The sequence below is a fragment of the Bombina bombina genome, chromosome 5 (assembly GCF_027579735.1).
Source record: "Bombina bombina isolate aBomBom1 chromosome 5, aBomBom1.pri, whole genome shotgun sequence".
Lineage (NCBI taxonomy): Eukaryota > Metazoa > Chordata > Amphibia > Anura > Bombinatoridae > Bombina > Bombina bombina.
Genome location: NC_069503.1, coordinates 454,987,651 through 455,010,043, shown reverse-complemented (window position 1 = coordinate 455,010,043; position 22,393 = coordinate 454,987,651). Strand labels below are relative to the sequence as shown.

General features: G+C 36.0%; 1 protein-coding gene across 1 annotated transcript in view; it reads right to left on the bottom strand.

Annotated features, from left to right (window-relative positions):
* ADCY1 (adenylate cyclase 1) overlaps positions 1-22,393 on the bottom strand; it is a 720,437-nt gene that overhangs the window by 4,348 nt on the left and 693,696 nt on the right. Inside the window, exons 17-19 of the mRNA XM_053715756.1 lie at positions 18,435-18,533; positions 12,765-12,879; positions 8,210-8,334 (exon numbers count right to left, since the gene is read on the bottom strand). Of these exons, the coding sequence (XP_053571731.1) occupies positions 8,210-8,334; positions 12,765-12,879; positions 18,435-18,533 (339 nt within the window). The remainder of the gene's footprint in view (positions 1-8,209; positions 8,335-12,764; positions 12,880-18,434; positions 18,534-22,393) is intronic.

The following is a 22,393-nucleotide window of genomic DNA, read 5'->3' as shown; positions in this document are numbered from 1 at the left end:
ACTTTTTGTCTTAATATAAGCTCATAGCGATTGCTTCCCCTCCGTTACTAAATTTGATTTCTCAATCACCATACCTTAGCAACTGGGTCCAAGGACCACTACATAGGTTTCCGGAGAGGTGATCCCCCTGTGCTAACTACTAAACCCAATAAGAGTGTACAACTCTTGAATGTGTCATAAGCTTGGTGGCTGCAGGGGATAGAAATATTTTTGACACTTGTGCCTTATCCTAATTCACGATATTACAATGGCATTTACACTGTCTGATGAGAACTGGGAAGCTGAACTAACAGCGTCTCTGTCCATGTCTGGCCTGGAAGAGAGTCAGATTGAAAATAGTGCACCGATTAATATATATGGTGCCTTTAAAAACTATAAAAAACTTTTGGTTAAACAGGTTAAATTGAGGGCTGAGACATCCAGCCTAGAGAATTACATAAAAAATAACATTATACCTAGGGGTCTGCGTCTGAGACTAGACCCTGGGACTAATTTAAGGGAGGATGAAGGAGGAGATGCATTCATGGAGGACTGGAATTCCAGTCTCACTGATTGTTCCATCATTCTAATGGGCAAAATGGTAAAGCGTAATAAAGAAAGACTGGATAAAACAATCACACAGGCAGAAGAATGCCAAAAGGTGGTTAACACCTTTTCTAATAATACTAATTTTGATAAATTAAATGATGAAATAAAAGAGCAGATTGCTAGATTGCAAAATGATATAAAATTAAAAAAAGGTAGAAAACTTTCCAGAGACAACGACGATTATAAGAATAACAAAGTATATAATTATTTACCAATAAGGGGTACCTATGATTCTGGCACTGATGTCTCTGATGTAGAATCTGAACATCATAGATCAAACACAGAGAAATCACATAATTTTTTAGGGGAAGGAGGAGAGGAGGTAGGAAGAGAAGGCGGAGGAGGGATAAATTCAGACTCAAGAGAGAGGAGATACCCCTCCAGGCAACGGAGACAAAACCAGAATCAGGGGAATTTTGTCAGGGGCAGACCCCGGCGATACCGGGGACGCAGGGGATATTAAAAACAGCAGAAGAAGGCCTTCAGATAATAAATCTATCTTCATTTAAATTAAACCTTGAACATATCAAGGTCCTTAAAAAAGGTCTTTCGTTCTGTCCAACCAATTACCTTGACAAATTCAACTTTATAAAAGATCTCCATCTGTTTGCCCGAAAGATTGTATTATCTCAGATAATGAAGGGCAAAAGCAGACACCTAGTGGAGGATGTCAATATCACTAAAGATGACATGCCCACAGTAGAGACTCTCCAAAGCCTTCTCGAAGAAAATGAGGGGAGTCAATACACCCCCACGCAACCAAAGAATATTCCTAGTTACAATAAAACTACCTCAGATTTTAAGGCTAAATCAAAATATATGCCACAACTCTCAATGGTACCGGCAGTCAATATATTCGTGAGACAGGTTGAGAAGGAAGTCAACCAACTATCCCTTACAGGAATAGTGGATGACAACCTATCAAAACCTGAACGGAAAGCTCTAGGTGAACTCATGAATGCAAAAGGTTTCCTAATTAAGCCAGCGGACAAGGGTGGTAACCTTGTCCTCTGGGATGAGAATTTGTATGTCTTGGAGGCTAAACGTCAGCTTTTGAATACAAAGCATTACAAATCCATGACATACAACCCCACATCTTCCCTACAATATACCCTGTTTAACATTCTAAAAAAGGCAAAAAGCAATGGCCTCATCACAAATTCGGAACATAAATATCTCTATCCGGAGCACCCTATAACACCTGTCTTCTATTGTATCCCGAAGATACATAAAAACGCTAGCCACCCGCCAGGTTGTCCCATAATTGCAGGAATTGGCAGTCTAACTGAAAATTTAGGCAATTATGTAGACTTCTTCCTTAGACCCTTTCTAAATACATTACCATCATACATCCTGGACACAGCGGATTTTCTTAGGAAAATTGATAAGCTTTCGGTCCCTCAAGGTGCTATCATGGCTTGTTTGGATGTGGAAGGTTTGTATTCATCAATTCCACATGATGTGGGTATAAAAGCATGCAGACACTTCCTTATGATGAGAGGAACGCAGACACAAAAACACACAGATTTTGTCATGGAATTGTTAGAATTTATTCTAATTAACAATGTGTTTCTCTTTGATAATAAGATATATGTACAGCAGCAAGGAACAGCCATGGGGGCGACTTGTGCCCCCACCTATGCATGCCTCCATTTGGGAGCATGGGAAATGGAGGATGTGTATCAGAGCCCTCTCTTTGAGGAAAACATCCACATATGGCTTAGATATGTGGATGACATTTTCCTCATATGGGAGGGCTCTGAACAGGGTCTCCTGGACTTTGTTGATACTCTGAATAAGAACGATAAAAATATCCTTCTTACATTGCAGTCCAGTAGAAAGGAAATTTCCTTTTTGGACATTAAAATAAATCTTAATCAGGGTCTAATTGAAACTGAGAACTTCCGTAAGGAGACGGCAACTAATAGTTTGCTTCTTGCAACTAGCCACCATCCTGACCATCTCAAAAAGGGAATACCCAAAGGACAGTTTCTCAGATTACGCCGCAACTGCTCATCAAAAACAAAATACTTTGAGCACGCACAAGAAATGAAAAAACGTTTTGAAGACAGGGGGTACTCGAAGAGAGTCATTAAGAGGGCTCTGAATGAGGCAGCCCACCGAAATCGTGAGCAACTCTTGATACCAAAGGAGAAACCTGTGCAAGGTCCAATTAGACTGATCGCAGACTATAACTGCCATTGGCCAGCTCTGCGAACTATACTTGATAAAAACTGGCATGTTTTAACAAGTGATGAAGGGGTATTAAAGGAGGTGGGAGACCACCCCAATATCACTGCCAGAAGAGCACCTAACCTTAGGGATAAATTGGTGAGAAGCCAATTTATGTCACCAAAAAAACAAACTGATTGGCTCACTACACATAGATCCACGGGAAGTCATCCATGTGGAAGATGTGTAGCGTGTAAATACATGGTAAAAACTAAAGTTTTTTCCACACATACTGGCAAGGTATACAAACTTAAGCATCACATCACATGCAACACAGAAGGTGTCATATACCTTCTCTCCTGTAGTTGCCCACAGTTCTATGTGGGCAAAACTCGGAGAGCCATTAAAGACCGGATCACTGAGCACAGGGATGACATAAAAAACAAGAATCCCAAAAGCAATGTGGCTAAGCACTTTGAGGATGCTCATGCTTGTATTCCTGACTCCCTTTCATTCATAGGCATTGACAGAGGCATTACTAATAACAGAGGAGGTGATAATGATAAAGTCCTCCTCCAAAAGGAATGCAGGTGGATTACGATCCTTCAAACACAGACACCTAAAGGGTTAAATGATAGAATAGACATGGCATGCTTTCTATAAAATATTACTGTAGTCTTTATCATTCCAAGTCCATTGTTTATCCCGGTACAGATATGCCCCTACATTTTGTATATTACATCACCCATCTGGGTGTATCAGAATATTTTTTGATATCACTTCTTTAGGGCCAATAAGGCTAAATAGGTAAATTACATGTTTTGATGTATATATATATATATATATATTTTTTAAATATTTCACAAACAAAATACCCAATTGTTGTTCTTTTCAGGTATATATGATCTCTTTATCCTAGTATGTAAGCAGTTTTAAATGAGCATACTTTAATTTTTTGTATGATTATTATACTTGCATGAATCAACACATACTTCTAAGGGTTTGTCCCCTTATTAACTAGCATTGCTGATGAAGCACTGTGAGATTCTCTCAATAGGGGCGTGTCATTAAGCAAACCTCAAAAGGGAGACGAAGCACTCCCAACGTCATCACGCCCTGACGAAGCCCGACACACCTAGCGGGTGAAACGCGCGTCGGCATTGGACAAGCTGACCGGAGCATGTGATAGGTGTTGAATACACGGAACAGACACGCTGCAAACAAACATATCTGATGGATTTCTACAATGGAGTTCCCGAACACCCAATGAGGCTCATCTCCTAAGAATCAGTCACAGAAATAACTTTGAAGGAAACAGGTCGTATACTACCTTGTCACTGCCTGACTAATAGGCTGTTTATTGACTGTCTTGGATGATGATACCCTGTTGAGAGAGTATACTTTAAAAATTCCCTGAGGAAATGCTACTAATATGCGCTTGAAGCTTACTAATACCACGCAACACGGAGGCTAAACCTTGTGCTTTCTGCAACTATCTGTATCTGCTTCATGGCTAACTTTTCAGCTTGCATAACTTTTCTCCAAAGGGACATTCTTACTCGATAGCAAGAGTAGCTGCAACTAAGTGATTACCCAGCGAGGCTGGCTGTATACTACTGTGCTAAATTGTTTGTTTGCATGACAATAAGATATTTGTACATATTTTGGGGCACAGTACAACAACCTACTTAGATCCCATACATATACCTGCCCGGCATTTAGCCTTAACACTATAAGGTGCCGTAAGCAGCTGGGTGTAGTAGCTTGTATTTCAGTCCCCCACAAATATATCTTATAGTTACATGTATATGTGCTATCAGTTTTTAAGAACATCAATACTTCTGCATAGGTGTTGGGGTATACTAACTGTAACTACTTAGATCCCATATAGTAATCTGCCCGGCATATAGCCTTACATACTAAGGTGCCGCAAGCAGTAGGGTGTAGTAGTCTAATTATTGTCCCCCATTCTTATCCTGCAGTTTACACACATGGCTCCACAGGCCTGTGAAATTAACCACAGATCATGTTTATAATTTCTGTTTTGGTATAGACACTATCCCCTGACCGGTCAGGTTTGTAACATAATATGTTGTATTTTTTATGCTACTTGATATCCCTATAAAGAGATCATATCTACCTATTGGGTCTGTTTGCATTTTTCTATCTTTGTATATATATATATGTAATATACAGTAAGTGCCAGAGAGTTCTCTCCTTTGCAGCTACACAAGCCTTTGAGGCTGACACACTTTGAATAAGTATTTTGAGCTTTAGTTTAATCTTGTAAAAGAGTGCTGAATTCCCTGTCTTTCATCCTGGTCTTTCCTATTTTTTTTTCCAGGATTTATTCTTTCTATATAAACTCATCTATTTTACATAAGGGTCTGCACCATATATTTGATATATTCTAGACCATACCAGTATTAGCCTAGTAGCCATCTGGTTGGTCACTTTTTGTCTTAATATAAGCTCATAGCGATTGCTTCCCCTCCGTTACTAAATTTGATTAATACATTCTAAAGTTACAAAAAAATAAAAAAATAAGTTTACAAAAAATAAAAAAAGGCTAACATTACAGAAAATAAAAAAAATCAAATTTCCAAATTTAACAAAATTAAACCTAATCCCTGTGAAAATTAAAAAGACCCCCCCAAAAATAAAAACACCCCCTACTCTAAGAATAATCTACCAGTAGCCCTTAAAAGGGCTTTTTGCAGGGCATTGCCCCAAGATAATCAGTTCTTTTACAAAAAATATACAAAGTCCCACCTAACATTAAACCCCCCACCCCCCAAAATAAAAGAACCTAACACTAAAAAACCTAAACTACCCATTGCCCTGAAAAGGGCATTTGTTTGGGCATTGCCCTTAAAAGGGCATTTAGCTCTTTTACTGCCCATCCCTAATCTAAATAAAACAACCCCCCCTAAAAACCCTTAAAAAATACTAAACCTAACCCCCAGGTTGGTACTCACGGTTCCTGAAGTCGGGCGGAGAAGGTCCTGTTCCAGGCGGTTAAGTCTTCTTCCAAGCGCAACCTCTTCTTTTTCCAGGAACATCCTGTGCGGAGCGGTGCTGAAGACTCAAGACCGCATAGCTGAAGACCGGTGACCCTGGAACTGCAGACCGGCAATCGCGGAGCCATGGAGTGTGGAGGATCCACTTTGTACGATCTCCGCCGTACACTGAAAAGTGAATTCAAGATATGCGATTAAAGATGGCGCTCCTTGAATTCCTATTGACTGATTTGATTCTTCCAATTTAAATAATCCAATAGGATGAGAGCTACTCAAACCGTGAGTACCAACCTGGGGGTTAGACTTAGGATTTTTAAGGGTTTTTTGGGGGGGTTTGTTTTATTTAGGTTAGGGATGGGCAGTAAAAGAGCTAAATGCCCTTTTAAGGGCAATGCCCAAACAAATACCCTTTTCAGGGCAATTGGTAGTTTAGTTTTTTTTAATGTTAGGTTTTTTTATTTTGGGGGGTGGGGGGTTTAATGTTAGGTGGGACTTTGTATATTTTTTGTAAAAGAGCTGATTATCTTGGGGCAATGCCCTGCAAAAAGTCCTTTTAAGGGCTACTGGTAGTTTATTCTTAGAGTGGGGGGTCTTTTTTATTTTCATAGGGATTAGGCTTAATTTTGTTAAATTTGGTAATTTTATTTTTTTATTTTCTGTAAACTTATTTATTTTTTGTAACTTTAGGTTGTATTAGATTAGGTAATTTGGGTTTATTTAATGGGGTGTTAGTTTAGGGTTTGTTAGGTTAGGGGGTGTTAGGTTAGGGTACTTACAGCTAGATTACGAGTTTTGCGTTATGAGTGAAAAAGCCTCATAACACTGCTTTTTCACTACCGCTGCTATTACGAGTCTTGCAGGTATAGCTGTACCACACACTTTTTTGGCCATAACGCAACGTAACTACCGCACCTTTCAAAAAGTCCTTTTTCAATGGGACTTCCACATCGCCGGTATTACGAGTTTGTCTGTCTGGCCAAAAGTGAGCGGTACAGCCTATAACTACAAGATCTGTACCTAAAACTGAAAGTCAGTAGTTATGGATTTTGCGTTACAAAGCTGTAGCATAAAACTCATAACTAAAGTGTTACAAAGTACACTAACACCCATAAACTACCTATTAACCCCTAAACTGAGGCCCTCCCGCATCGCAAATACTAAAATAAAATTATTAACCCCCTAATCTGCCGCTCCGGACATGCCACTATAATAAACATATTAACCCCTAAACCTCTGTACTCCCACATCGCAAACACTAGTTAAATATTATTAACCCCTAATCTGCCACCCCCAACATCACCACCGCCAGTATACTAAAGTTATTAACCCCTACACCTAACCCTAAGTCTAACCCTAAGCCCCCTGACTTTAATATAATTAAAATATATCTAAATAAAAATTACTACTATTAATAACTAAATAATTCCTATTTAAAACTAAATACTTGCCTGTAAAAAGTTTGCTAATCATATACATTGAATACCTCCAGTTTTCCATTTGGGCAATCATGTTTTGTTATATTGTACATGAAGTGTCTAAATCTACAGCAGCCCTCTACCAAACTCGGTCCACGTTATGTTGGACCTTTTGGTATTTCATGTGTGAGGTCAACGCAGTGTCTTGTGTGTTAGTGTTCCCCTCCTAATAAAGACATACAATTTTTCACTATTCTCTTGCAAATCCATTGACGTGGAATTGTTCCTTATAAGATGTTCGATGTCCTCCATCTGTGTTGTATTCTTGATTCCAAACATCATGGCAGAGGTCTTCTTTACTTGGTTGAATAGAAGAGTTATCAAATCATGAAGCACTTTTAAGTTTCTTCTGGTGTCTTTTATGGTTCTGCCCTGGCCTCTAACATCACACTCATCCTGATAAGCCACGTTAGAGGGCCTTTGGGGAGGCAGCAACTGTCATGCCATAAATTTTCTTAGCCGTAGCTTGTTAACTCTGGAAAGCTATTGGATAATTTTTTTGGTGCCATGTTTTTGTTCATGCCAATTTTTGGCACATGCTATAATGTTTTTGTGGCTATACCATAAACTGAGATGTGTCTTTGCCCACCACACATGCTTTCTATTGAAGCGTACAAAGTACAGCTTTGCTTGTTAATGAACTGTGTTTCCTGGGTGTGCGTTATTGTTGCTAAGTTGTGGATACCTGTTTTCTAACTTCTGCTGCTTTTTAAATACCTGATTGCCTGTTGATTCTTCTTATGAGTTTCTGACATTCTGTATGAGCTCTGAGCCCCTAGTTTTATTATCAACTTGTATTGACCACAACCTTGCCTGACCACGAGAATTGTCTTTCAAGTTTATTGTGGATAAAGGCCTAGGCTTAATCTAGTGTGCTTAGCTCAAGTTAGTTGTATCACTAATTTACTACTACAGCCTCTGGGTCCCAACCTGTGATATTAAAAAATAACTTACCTGAATTTTACCTTGTACACCTGTACTGTCCATTCTGCTTGCCACATTTACTGTATTTCCCCAGATATCATATTGTGGGCGCCGGGCCCCAATAACTCCAGCAACCACAGGGCCTACATTTATACCTTTTAGAAAAATAAAGAATTTGAATAATTATATATATAGCGGAATGTTATGTGATACGGAGATGTTTTAAATTAAGATAAATCTCTTTCTTAATATTCATAAAGTAAGCCCATGTAGCTAATATTATCACATAGCTATAATCCCTTAACTGGTTTACACTTGTTTATACATCATTTGTTCCTGGATTTTATGGACCATGTTTACAAAGTTAAAATTATTGTGCAATTTAAAAAAAAAAAAATATATAATATATATATATATATATATATATATATATATATATATATATATATCAGAATATGCATAAATAGGAAGCCCAGGTAATGTTCCTCCCTAAAATGGTCTTAAATTCAATACACAGTCCCACTTAAGCTCCCAATTAAAATATCTTCACTTAAAATCTCTATTATTATGGTGTAGCAAGAAGGTAGAGATAACTGAAAATTATGCTAAATGAGTGCACCCAGCAAACGTCAATACCCAAAAGTCCTAGCATTCTCTTCAGCACTTCTAGTTATCACTCCAGACTTTATTTATATTGCCTCAATATATTGTCTCTAGGAATTTGTCCTTGTAAAACATAATAAATCATTTTTTGCTGTCACCTACCGCTCATTTTCTTTTTACCTAAATTGGGCATTTTTGGCAGTGGTCCTTTGGTGACGGGCATTTATGTAGAGTGCTGGACTACCTTTACCGCTAGGAATAAATGGACCATATCCTTGTCTTTCTCCTCTATGCATTTTGTCTGTCTTTAGCAGACTTTCTCAAGAGTATGCCTCCCCTAAAGCTTTTAAATATTACATACCTCTGTAATTGATGCCATAAAAAATCTTCATCTACTAAACATTTAGGGCCAGATTACAAATGGAACTCTAAATTATTGCATGCCCACAAACAAGCAAATTTGCAGGTGTGTGATAACTAGCCAGCCATTAGTCGCTGGTTATTGCTACTGCGAGCACGCAATAGCAGTTAGGGCTCATAAAATTAACCAGAGATTAATTTTTGATACAATTTTTGATGCACCTTCACAATACAATTTCCCCCCTTGTATTTATATGTGAATGGTTCAATTATTCGTTTTCTATGATTTTTAAAATTACATTTTTCAATGTGCACTTCAGTATGCAACGCCTCACCCTATCGAAAAAAGCAGTATATGCCCCTTAGCGTAAAAAAAAAGTGTCTTTAGATAATTCCACCAGGGAAATAGAAGTACTGGTGAGCATTCTTAAATAATCTTATCAAACCAGAGACCTTTAGAATATTGGGCCCAGCATTACCTTGGTATTGAAAAAATTTAGCTTTTGTTGCAGATTGAACTACATAGTTATTTTAATTATAGCTGTTTTCAAAACACTGTAAACACGTTACCTGCTCAAATTTCCTTTCATTCTATTGGCCGATTTGAATTTGAACATGCATATCAGCGAATAGGAATGCAAGGGTACAATATAAAAAGGGGTACTTCACATTCAGAATTCAGTGTGCGTCTGGTGACCGCATGAAGAGGACCTCTGTGTTTAAGGTCGCAAGATGAGGACCACCGACACTACGATAAAGATGGAGCACAGCCACCATCATCTTCAGTGAGTACTATTTTGACATTTAAAATTAGGGTTTTTTAAATTTGTTGGGTGTTTTTTTTAAGATTTGTTTTTTATTTTCTTTCCCTTTTTAGATCAATTTTTTAAGATAGTTTATATTTATTTTTGGGAGGCTGGGGGTTATTTTTAGAGGGTTGTTGTTGTTTTTTTACTTAAAAGAGCTGGACCACTTTAGGGCAATGGAAGGCCTTTTTGTAGTTTATTTTTAAAATAGGGTTGTTTTTTATTTTGGTGTGGGTTTTTTATTTTGAGATGTTAGGCATAATTCTTTTTTATTTTTTGTAATTTATGTGTTATTTTTTCTAAGGTTAGGGTTTTTTATTTTTTGTAATGATAGTTTTTTTTTACTGTAAGATTAGTTTTTTTTTACTGTAATGGTAGTTATTTATATTTTTAAGGTAAGTTTTTATTTTTTAAAGGTATTTAGGTTTTATTTGGTAAAGATAGGGTTAGTCTATTTTGGGTTAACTTAGGGGTTGTTCAGTTAGGGGGTATAGATATTAGTGGTTTACTTTGCGTTGGGGGGCTGGCAGTTTATGGGTTAATATGGTAGTGCAGACTTTGTGATGTGGGGGTGACGGTTTAGGGGTTAATACTATTGAAGCTTACTTTGTGGTGGGTGGTATGGCGGTTTAGTGGTTAATATGGTAGTGCATACTTTACGATGTGGGTTGTGTGGCGGATTAGGGGTTAATAGTGTAAATAGGTAGTTTGCAATGTGGGCGTGTGGCGGTCTAGGGGTAAATAGTGTATTGGGGACTTTGCTGATGTCTCTTTGGTGGTTTAATGGTTATTAGAGCTGAGGTCTTATGGCAATTCAGGTACGTGCGTGAGTAGAATGGCTTTTTTTTACTTTTTTTGCTCCATGACAATGGGGCAGTAGGTTATCATGTGCTATACTGTAACTGCACTAGGGGGGAAACATTTTTACGCAAGTCAGGTTAGCGCTGGAGCGATACGTTTTTACTTTCAAATTGTAATACCAGCGCAACCCAACTCATGCAAAAGATTTTCCATTAACACAGTTAGTGATCTAACGAAAGAACCAGTTAGCGCTCCACTTGTAATCTGGCCCTTTATGTTTCATGATTGTGATTAGAGGGATATGAACCAAAAAATTTTCTCTTGGTATATTTTATTGAAAAGCATACCTAGGTAGGATTGGAAGCAGCAATGCACTGCTGGGAGCTGGGAGCAGGGCCCCCATCTGGGTTTGGAGCCTCCATGGGCCCCCCTCTTATTACCACTGTCAGTCGCAACAGAAATGTAGTCTGGTGCGGCTGGACACTCTCTATGCTAATCGGAGGGGGAGGGAGGAGTGAAGAAGGGGAGAAAGGCTCCATTGTGGAGCAGCTTTCAGTGCTTTGCTGGAGAGAAAATGACTCCCAAAGCCAGGCATGGGTACTTGGAAAGAAGGAGCTCCCTAAGGCATATAAAGGAGGCATCCTGAGCTGCAGACTGCAGCTGAGCACACAATCTCTCCCCAACCCCAAAAGGCATCTGACTTTTTTTATTTTACTACAGTCTGTTATATAGTGTGTGTGTGTATATATATATATATATATATACTGTGCATATAGGCTAAAAATAAAAGTGTTCTATGCCTGATGCACAGAAGCTCATAACTGTAATTAAACTGAAATGAGAAGGTTTCACTTCAGTTTAAAGTAACAAGCATTTTTTGTGTGTGTGGCATTGTGTGTGTTTGTAATGTTGTGTGTGTGTGTTTGTAATGTTGTGTGTGTGTGTTTGTAATGTTGTGTGTGTGTGTTTGTAATGTTGTGTGTGTGTGTGTGTGTGAGGCATGTTGTGTGTGTTTGTAATGTTGTGTGTGTGTGTGTGAGGCATGTTGTGTGTGTGTGTGTGTAATGTTGTGTGTGTGTGTGTGTGTGAGGCATGTTGTGTGTGTTTGCGTATAAGTAGAATGGTGTATGTGGGTGGCATGATGTGTGTGCATGATGAGTATGTGGTATCACGTGTGTATGTGGCATGTTGTATGTGTGGGTGGTATGGTGTGTATGTGTGCTTGTATGGCATGGTGTTTACATGTTTTTGGCATAATGTGTGGGTGTCATAATGTGTGCGAGGCATGGTGTGTGTGTGTGTTTGTGAGTGGTATGGTGTATGTTGGTGGCATTATGTGTGTGTGTATGGCATTGTGTGTGTTGTGTTGTATGATATATAGGGGCTCTGACCACTGGTTTAGTATGGGCCCCAGATTGTCTGGTGGTGGCCCTGACTGGGAGCTAACTAATGATTTTTGGCTACACACGCAAGCTTTTTGTCATCAGCTCACAAGATATGTACACATACCTCCCAGCAGTGTTTTAAAATTACATGCTCTATCTTAATCATGAAAGCTTATTTTTTACTTTACTGTCCCTTTGAGTAATGCACTTAGGCAGGTTCCTTATAGTTTTATATAATCAGAAAAAGATTAGTATTTCCCATTTCAAACATATATCATTTTAATTAAATGTATTATATATTTGAATTGGTAAATCTATGTATGATAAGAACAGTTAATTTGTTTTGCTTTAATGTAGTACTAACACTTGTAATATCTTAATTTCACCACTTGATGTCAGCAACAGACTACAGATAAAGTTTTAGTAGCAAAGGAACCCAAACTATACAATAACTGGGATTTCTAGCAGTTTTCTGTTTGATTAGAATATCTTTGAATCTGAAAACCTGACAAGACCCAGTGCAAAATATTTCACACATCTCTTGTAATGGATTAGAATAGAATATTAATAATAAAAATAAAATAATGTATAGATCCACAGATATTATCTAGGACACAAATCATATCTTACCCACTCTGAGAACAAAATCGTTGTAGGACTGATAGTTGATTTCATCAAGAACATCAAACATCTCTATCGAAAAATCTGCCAACGTACTCAGGTGGGAATAAACAGATTTCTTTGCCTATAAAAATACAAATAAAAAACTTGAATAAAATTAGTGAGAAAACAACCACTTTATAATATGTAATCATTGTCCCTTCTAATAAGCCACATTGCTTTAACATTTAGGGATTGTTGCAAGTTGTAAGGATTTATTTGTAACGGAATAGCATAGGGTGAAGAAGATCTGCATTTCATTTCTATTCTTTAAAATAACACAAGTCAGCTTCTCTTTCTAACTGATCTCTTGCTTTTGTAAATAGCTGTTATAAAATAATACAATACAATGCTGTGATACTTAGGTAAGTGTTTGGAAATACATACAAGATTTGCAATGTTAGAATTATGTAATAGACTAAAGCAACTATTTTATCATAGACAGGTAAACATTGAGGCCGAGATTACGAGTGGCACATTAGCAGTTACGCGTGAGCGAAAAGGGGTTTGTTGTGGATGTTTGTGCATGTCGGGTTTACCGCTTGTATTACAAGTTGAAACTAAACGCGAATGCGTGAGGGCAATTGCGATTTACCACATCCTTAGAGCTCTGGTTAACTTAAACTAAAAAATGTCACAAACCACATCAAACATACATTACAAAGTACAGTTAAACTCATAATAACACTATCTAATAAAAATTGCACAAAAAAGTTATAAGGGCTCAAAGATATAAGGTTTCAGGTGTTAGAAAACAAAACGGCAGGCAAAAGGCTTTTACATAGAGATACATATACATGTCTAAATTTGTATTTAATATATATATATATATACTGTATATATAAATATATATATATATATATACATAAAAGTCAAATATATATATATACTGTATATATGTGTGTACATATGTAATTGTGTATTTATATGTGTATATATGTATTTACAGACATAGAAGAAACACCTATAAACACATAAATACATACGTACACACATATAGACACACACACACATATACATATATATATATATATATATATATATATATATATATATATATATATATATAAAAGCATTGGAGCCCTTTGCAGTTAAGTAGGTGAAAACATGAAAAAGCATATTTATGCAATATTAATTTTTAAGAAAGTGTTATACTGTGTATTTACTGTAAATATTTCACATTCCAATGTTCTGCACATAGCAGAATATGTTCTAAGTATTTATAAATAGATATTCTTACATATATAGGTATATAATTATACCTATATATCTATATATAATCATGTGTGTATATATATACAGATATGTTGTACCAAAAATACCATCATATATATTTATGTATTTATGAATAAATAGAACATATTCTACTATGTGAAAAACAATGGAATGTGAAATATGTCGGGTTAGCACACTTGAGAATATACTATTGGGTTTGTGCACGAGTAGGGTGTTAGGCTTCCCCCCCCCCACACACACACTTTTTTGCTCCATTGACTTCCATGGGGGAATATGTTATCATGTGCATGATTTTTGAAGTTTGGGTTTTTACACACATCAGGTTAGAGCATGAGCGAATACTTTATACTTTTAACTTACCCGACGCAAGCAAAAAAATGACTTCTAGCGAAGTAAGCACTCGAGCAGGAGTGTTAATAGGTAAGCCAAAGAAAAACATTTTTGGTGGGTATACACACAAATACTCAACTTTTCAGCTGGTATAAGCCCCATCTCTAATATCTACCAACTATAAATTATCAACAAACAAATACAAAAGCAATTAAAATATGTGTTAGAGAGTGAAATACTTCATTCCAGAATATTTATTGTGAAACTTTTTTTTCATAGTTAGGTTTAAATGTAGAACAATACTACAGGTAAATCTAACAGTGGGACATAAGTCTTATGACAGGATATGAATAGTAATAAAGCCAAGATAAACAGTTTACGGGAGTTTGGTGGTCATGATACAAAATGCAGGATCTTGTGCTTGCAAAGATCTCTATTAATGTTTTGAAGTGAAAGGGCTATTCATCAAGGTGCAGAAGGAGCATGGAGCCCTTGGGATGAAGCCTGTGAACTTCAAGTTAAGAAACATATACTGCTGCTCCCTAACCTTTTTGTCACCTCAGAAGTAGTGGAGTTAAAACTGTTCTGCAGGGGTGGGGCTGAACAAGCATTTTTTTGTGCAGTGCTAAATGTGGGCAGCTGATGCTGTGCACTCACCCTGAAACCCAGGCAGACAGTTTTCCTGACTGGGAACCTTGACTTCTTGCAGCTTGATAAATGTCCCTATCTGTCTCTTGTTTATCATAAAAGTTAAAGGGATTCAAAGCTATATAGAAATTAATGAAAATATAATATGTGTTGGGCTGGCTATCGATAGTAACATATCAGACCAGGCATGTAAAAAGGCATGACTAGAATCTACCTTTTTCTTGGGCAACCATTCTTATTATCTAAAATATCTTCTTTTTTTAAAAAATATGCCCATGACAGAATTATAGACACTTTTCTTACAGTATCTGCTGCACGTGCGCTAAATGGCAGTCAGGAACCTTGTCCATCCACACATTTATACATGGGGCCTAATGTAATGTTTACAATTTTTATGGCATTTGGCTATTACCACCATTTTCTGTCACGTCAAATGAAACACTCTGAGTGCCTTGGTTTTTGGAGAAAGTCTTTGGTTTAGTCTATCTTGATCACTAGACACAGTGATTGTCTCATTTAAATTGTTTCTGAATGAATTTCCGCTAAATTAATTATTTTCTACATTTAAGAATATATGAATCAATTTCTGCTGTAATTCTATTATCAGAAGGGAGAGGACCTTGATGAAGATTTGTTTTCAAGTTATGGTGATTCTATGATTCCAATTCACTTTTATCATAAAATTTGCTTTGTTCTCTTTGTATTCTTAGTTGAAAGCTAAACCTAGGTAGGCACATATGCTAATTGATACACCCTTGAAGAGTTATCTACATTCATTTTGACAGGTTTTTTTTACAGCTAGGGGGTGTTAGTTCAAATGTGCCATATAGATAACATTGTGATCATGCTGGTGGAGTTACTTATGAGAGGGCACGGATTTAAGTCTGAAATAAGGGGCAATCTGCAGCAGCTTAGATACAAGGTAATCACAGAGGTAAAAAATATTAATATAACAGTTTTGGTTATGCAAAACTGGAGAATGGATAATAAAGGGATTATCTATCTTTTTAAACAATAAAAATTCTGGAGAAGACTGTTCCTTTAACATCAGGATCTGCCACTGAAAATAGTTTTAAAATATTGTTTTCTGTAAGCCTTAGAATTATGTAGTTTACCGCCCACACATTCACCTATTTGCAAGTAAAGCATCATGAATGATGGATTCAACAATTGCTGTATTCATTTTGCAAACTGTATTATTTGTGCTACTATATATGGCCTCGATTTTAATATTTTTGTAAAACGCTGAAATACAAAAAAAATGGAAAAACTGTTCTGGTGTTTGTTTTTTTACTATTAATTTCAAGACTTTCCTATTCAATCAGTGAACTGCTGAATCAATTTGAAAAATCCCCCAAGTTATGTTATGTTATTTCTGGGGTTCTATAGGCAAACACATGACAAATAAAAACTGTGTCAGGGGTATCATATTAGTTCCAAGTAGGGTCCTGAAAACATTTTCAGAGGTCTTCATGGAAGTAAACGCTTCACAGCCAAATCAAAAATAAGATATGACAGATAATTCATTTAATAGTATTGAGGACTGCCAAATCTGCTTTGTGTGCAAGTTTCATAGCTTGAACGTATGATTTAGGGTGACAATTTATTTTTGGCCATATGGATAGATTTGAATCTAGGCCTTTATGTGTAAATTGTGATCTTGCCCATTAAGGCCTAAATTACAAGTGGAGTGCAAAAATATTAGCCCTATTGAGTGCTAACAATGCTCAAATTAAATCATTGATGCTCTTATTTTTGCGTTCAAGAGAGAGCCTCAGGCACTCTAAAATCTGGAGGTTGGATAGCACGGCAGCAATAAAGGCCTGACTTTCTAGAATTCTAAGGGGCACTCTACAAAACTCTGTTCTGAATTTAACTCATTTACTAACCTGAAGGTGTACTAAGCCTAAGTGCGCTATAAATTAGTTTAAATATCTTTGTTCACACATATGTACATATATATACATACACACATTCAAATCCACACACAGACTACATATATATCTACATATCTATATATACAAAACATAGAAATAGACTGCACTCTCAAACCAGACTGAGTACACATCCCATGATCAATCAAAATTCACAGCCCTGGGTGCTCCCCGACACTCACAGTCAGCTGCACAGCTTTCAGTGACTCAGGCATTTAACCCCAGACAAACCTGGGTACAAAGCCCATAAAGAAAGACAAAAAGTATTAACACAACACATAGAAAGTCTGGCACTCTCCTGCAAGCACACAGCTAGATTAAAAGCAAAATGAAAAAGTTAGTTACAGCATTTGGCAAAGGACCACATCAAGATCTCTTCCTCCATGGGTCCATAACCTACATTCACACAATCCATGCTTTCATCTAAACACACTGAGATACAAACAAGGGTGACACAGACCCTTTGCAATTGGACTTTCATATATACTATATCCCTTTAAAACACTTTTTATACATTTATTTAAAGTATAAACATTTATATTACTTTTAATATGTATGTAAGTGTGTGTATATATATATATATATATATATATATATACTATATATATATATAACTACAGCTATATATATAAGTGGATAGCTATAAATATACACACACACATATATATATATATATATATATATATATATATATATATATACATACACAGTATACAGCTATCTATCTATAATATGTTTTACTTGCTTTAATGTACTTTTATTTTAGCCCTTTACTTAATTTCTCCTGTCCAGTATAGGGTGCGCTAAAGAGATGTTCTGTGCATTTGTAATTATTTTCAACCATTCACTTGTAATACTAGATTGTGCAATATTTTAGCTTGGGCCCCTGATACTGATGGCACTCCCTGCGCAATCAGTAGTGCTCCACTTGTAAACTGGGCCTAAGTGTTTTCTATATTAAGCACCTTTTCTATTTTTTACAAGAGATATATAGATGATAGATAGATAGATAGATAGATGATAGATGGATAGATAGATGGATGACAGGGAGAAATATGGACAGACAGATAGATTGATAGATAGATAGATAGATAGATAGATAGAAGGATGATAGGGAGATATATAGACAGATAGATAGATATATAGATAGATAGAAAGATATATAGGTACATTGATAGATAGATAAATAGATAGATGATAGATGATAGATAGATAGATAGATAGATAGATAGATAGATAGATAGATAGATAGATAGATAGATAGAGAGATATATAGATGGATGATAGGGAGATATATAGATAGATGATAGATAGGTAGGTAGATAATGCTGAATTTGAAGTGCACAAAATTTCATAGCCTTCTAAAGCTGTCTTGTTAATAAACATGATTTCTATTTATTTTATTTTTATGTCAAGTTTGTGAAATTAGAATTCTTAAAAACAAAAAGATATGATGATTCTATAGGAAAACATTTCTATTTTGAGCATTTACCTTTGTTCCCGTTGTTGGTACAAGTCCTACAGCTCCCATGTAAGTACTTCCGATTGTCTTGATTTTTTCTATGTCTTTATAGCATTCTTTCTCCATGAGCTGTATCAAAGCAAACCTAATAAACATTATACAGCCATGGAATTTGTATGTTACACCCACAAATTAAATAGCAAATCATCAGATCATTTATTTATTCTTTCTAGTTCCAAAGAAATTAATCAATTCTATTACATCTATGTTGTAATTATAGCAAAAAAGTTTTGGATTTACTGTCTCTCTCTCTGAAAATTATTTACTGATATTAAAAAATACACCCCTAAATGTGTATCATGTATTTATTTACGTGATTTGTTTTATTACAAGAAATTGTGTGCTTAAAGGGACAAAAAAAGTGTAAAAAGAAAATGCTATAATTGTACTGTTGCTTGCACATAACTAGAAGTTATATTCATGCAAAAGGATTAAACACAGATCATAACTCAGCTCCAGAGCAGCAATGCACTAGTGGGAACTCGCTGAATAAATCAGTAAGCCAATCACAATCACATGTATGTGCAGCCACCAATCACCAGCTAGCTTCCAGCTCCTGAGCCTACCTAGATATGCTTTTTAACAAATGATAACAAGATAATGAAGCAAACGAGAAATAAAAAGTAAACTGGAAAGTTGTTTAAAAGTGAATGCTCTATCTGAATCATGAAATATTATATTTGGGTTTCATGTCCCTTTAAGCTTAATATTTACTTAAATACCCCTTTAAGTTAAGAAGTTTTTGATTCATTTTTTAGTGCTGGAAGATCACAACATCCCTCTTAAAACAGTTTGTACTTTATCCAACAATTAAAGGATAGAAAGGTCAAAACCCAACTGTGCATGGGTGCAATATACTACAGCAATGTCCATAGTCACAATACACACCAACCTCAGCTTTCTGAGTTTGAATACTGGTGCACAGGCCCTCACAGAATATGTGAGTATGCCACTGAAAAACTGTAGCAATCCGTGGACATTTAAATTTTGACCTTTCTATCCCTTTTAGATACTAGGTCATCTGTACGCTTTATATTCGTTTTGCAAGAGCATATGCTTCATACTATTAGGAGATCAATTATTTTTCATACAAAAAATACTTTGTATTCTTTAAAATCTGTCCTGCTACAACATGTCAAAGTGATAAGTTCAATGCTTTATTTAACTAATGTGATGTGTGAATTGTGAACATAAAGTCACTTTTGTGCATTGCAAAATCAGTATTTCAAAGAAAAAATATGGAACTGTCTTCCATTAGAATATTTAGTTTGTCTGCGTGTTTATAGATAACTGTTCATTTACTGTTAACAAATGAAAATCATGAATAGATCTACTGAAAATTATGGTGATAAAAATGCAGACCATAGAACAAAAACAATTTAATATCAAACTGTTACTATCAGATTAATAAAATTCAAAATGGCAGCTTTTTGTGTAAAGTGGTGTTCATTCATTTTGCCTTATTTGGAAAGTGAACATACACATCAGCATACTGATATTACATTGCATACTGGTTGGATGGAATGAGGCTTTTTTACAGTGGTTAATGGTGGCAACTTAAGCAAAGGAGACATAGAATCATTACGCTATTTAGCAGCAGTAACAATCTATTGGTGATTTACTCTCAAAATGGCTTTTTTTTTTATTTTTTTTATTTTTTTTATTTATAATCCAAGGCATTGTCCAAGAACAATATAAATAACATTGAAAACATAACATAATCGGAAAATATAATAGGTTCATCCACATAGTACTATATTCATTTATACATATAGATATATTTAAACTGATCATCATATTAATATAACATAATCAATTTATTCTCGACAATGCTTGGGGGTTTTATTTTTTATACATCCCCCCCCCCCTTGTTTCCCCTCCCCCTCGTGCGGAGGGGCAACACAACTGCAACATAACAGCGAAAAAGACAGGAAAGAGAAAAAAAAAAAAAAAAAAAAAAAAAAGGAAGAGGAAAAGATTAATTGATTCTATCACTTCCTTCCTCCCGGTGCTCTACCAGTTCCCTAATAAGACAATTTCTGTATTTCTGAAGGGGAAGATTATATGATCTATTTCTGCGACAGGGAATATTCTTAAAAAGACTGCCCATTTGTCAAAAAAACTTTTAATGTCTTTTTCATTATTTATGTCCGCGTCTCTCTGTTCTAAGATACATTGCTTTTTCATGCAGTTTTTAATTTCAGAGATACTTGGCATTGCACGGCTTTTCCACTTCTTGCAAATTAGATATCTGGTAGCAAGAATGGTGGAGATTATTATTCTTTCATTATTTTGCCTGCCCAGCTATCTCTTGTGGCAAAGTATTATCTGATATAATGTCAAAGAAACATGATCTATCTTTAGTACCTTCTTTAGCCAATATTCAACCTTAGTCCAAAGATTTTTAATCTTTGGACAATACCAAAACATATGTATTAAATCGGCTGCCTGATGCGAGCATTTAGGACATTTATTGAACCCCACATTAACACATTTGAAGCCTCTTTCGGGAGTAAAGTATGCCCCATGAAGGATCTTGACATGGGCCTCTCTCCAAGTTGCAGATAATGTCACTTGAGCAATTTTTTTAATTGACAGTTGAATGGTTTTTGACTCAATGTTACTCTGAGGAATAACTGTATTCCAATAAGAAGCCAGTTTTGCCAAAATCGATACCCCTTTATTTGTACCCAGAAGACAATAACACGGCGCAATTGACATATGACCATTTCTTGTTAAGACAAGCCAATCCTCCAATTTACCTAACCCCCATTCCCAGCCTGCTTTTTTAACTAGGTCTTGAACAAAGTGTCTTAGTTGCAGATACACAAAAAAGTCTTTGTTGGACAAATCAAAATCCCTTTTTAATTCCTGAAATGTTTTAATACATTTCCTTTCTTTATCTATTATTTGACAAACCTTTGTTAATCCAGAGGTTTGCCATTTTCTAAAGACCTCAGAATACAAACCTGCTTGAAAGGTAGGGTTACCTACTATAGGCAAGAGACAAGAAGCACTGTTGTTAATTGAAAGAAGAGTTACTATTTTGTGCCAGGCTTTAAGTGGGTTAAGAATTGTTTTAAATCTTTTGATTTCTGCTGGAATTTCCTTAGGTACTAAATGTAATAATGCAGATAAAGAATACGGATGGCAGACACTAGTCTCAAGATAATTGTTTAAGACATAGTTGTTAGACGAGATCCAATCTACTACAACTCGAGCAAGAAAGGAAAGATTATATAACCTTATATCCGGTAAGGCAAGACCTCCATCTTCTTTTAGTACCGAGAGTTTCATAAAAGATATCTTTGACCTCTTATTCTGCCATAGGAACTGAATAAGTGAGGTATTAATTGAACGTATATCCTTTCCTAGGAGAATTATTGGTATGTTTTGAAGTATATATAATAGTTTTGGAAGGAGAGCCATTTTAAAAACAGCAATCCTTCCAGAAAGCGATAATGGAAGATTTTGCCAAATCAAAAGCTTTTCCTTGATCATTTTCACTACTGGGGGAACATTCAGAGCATAGAGATCTGCAGTCCATGTCGGAATATGAATCCCTAGGTATTTGAAGGAATCTGTTACTTGATGGAAAGGGGTTTTTAAAATAGAGGTATTGTTTTTTCTAAGCCATAGTATCTCTGACTTTGCCGTATTTACTTTATATCCAGAGAATGAACCGAATTGTTCCAAAATCTGAAAAAGTTTTGGTAAGTTCAATTTGGTATTAGCCAGATAAAGCAGCAAGTCATCAGCATATAAACCAATTTTTATTTCAAAGTTACGAATTTTTATGCCATCCAGGTAATGACGAATTTTAATTGCCAGAGGTTCAATAGAGATATTAAATAAGAGCGGGGAGAGAGGACAGCCCTGCCTTGTCCCTCTGCCTAACAAGATAGGAGGGGAAATGTTGTTATTCACTA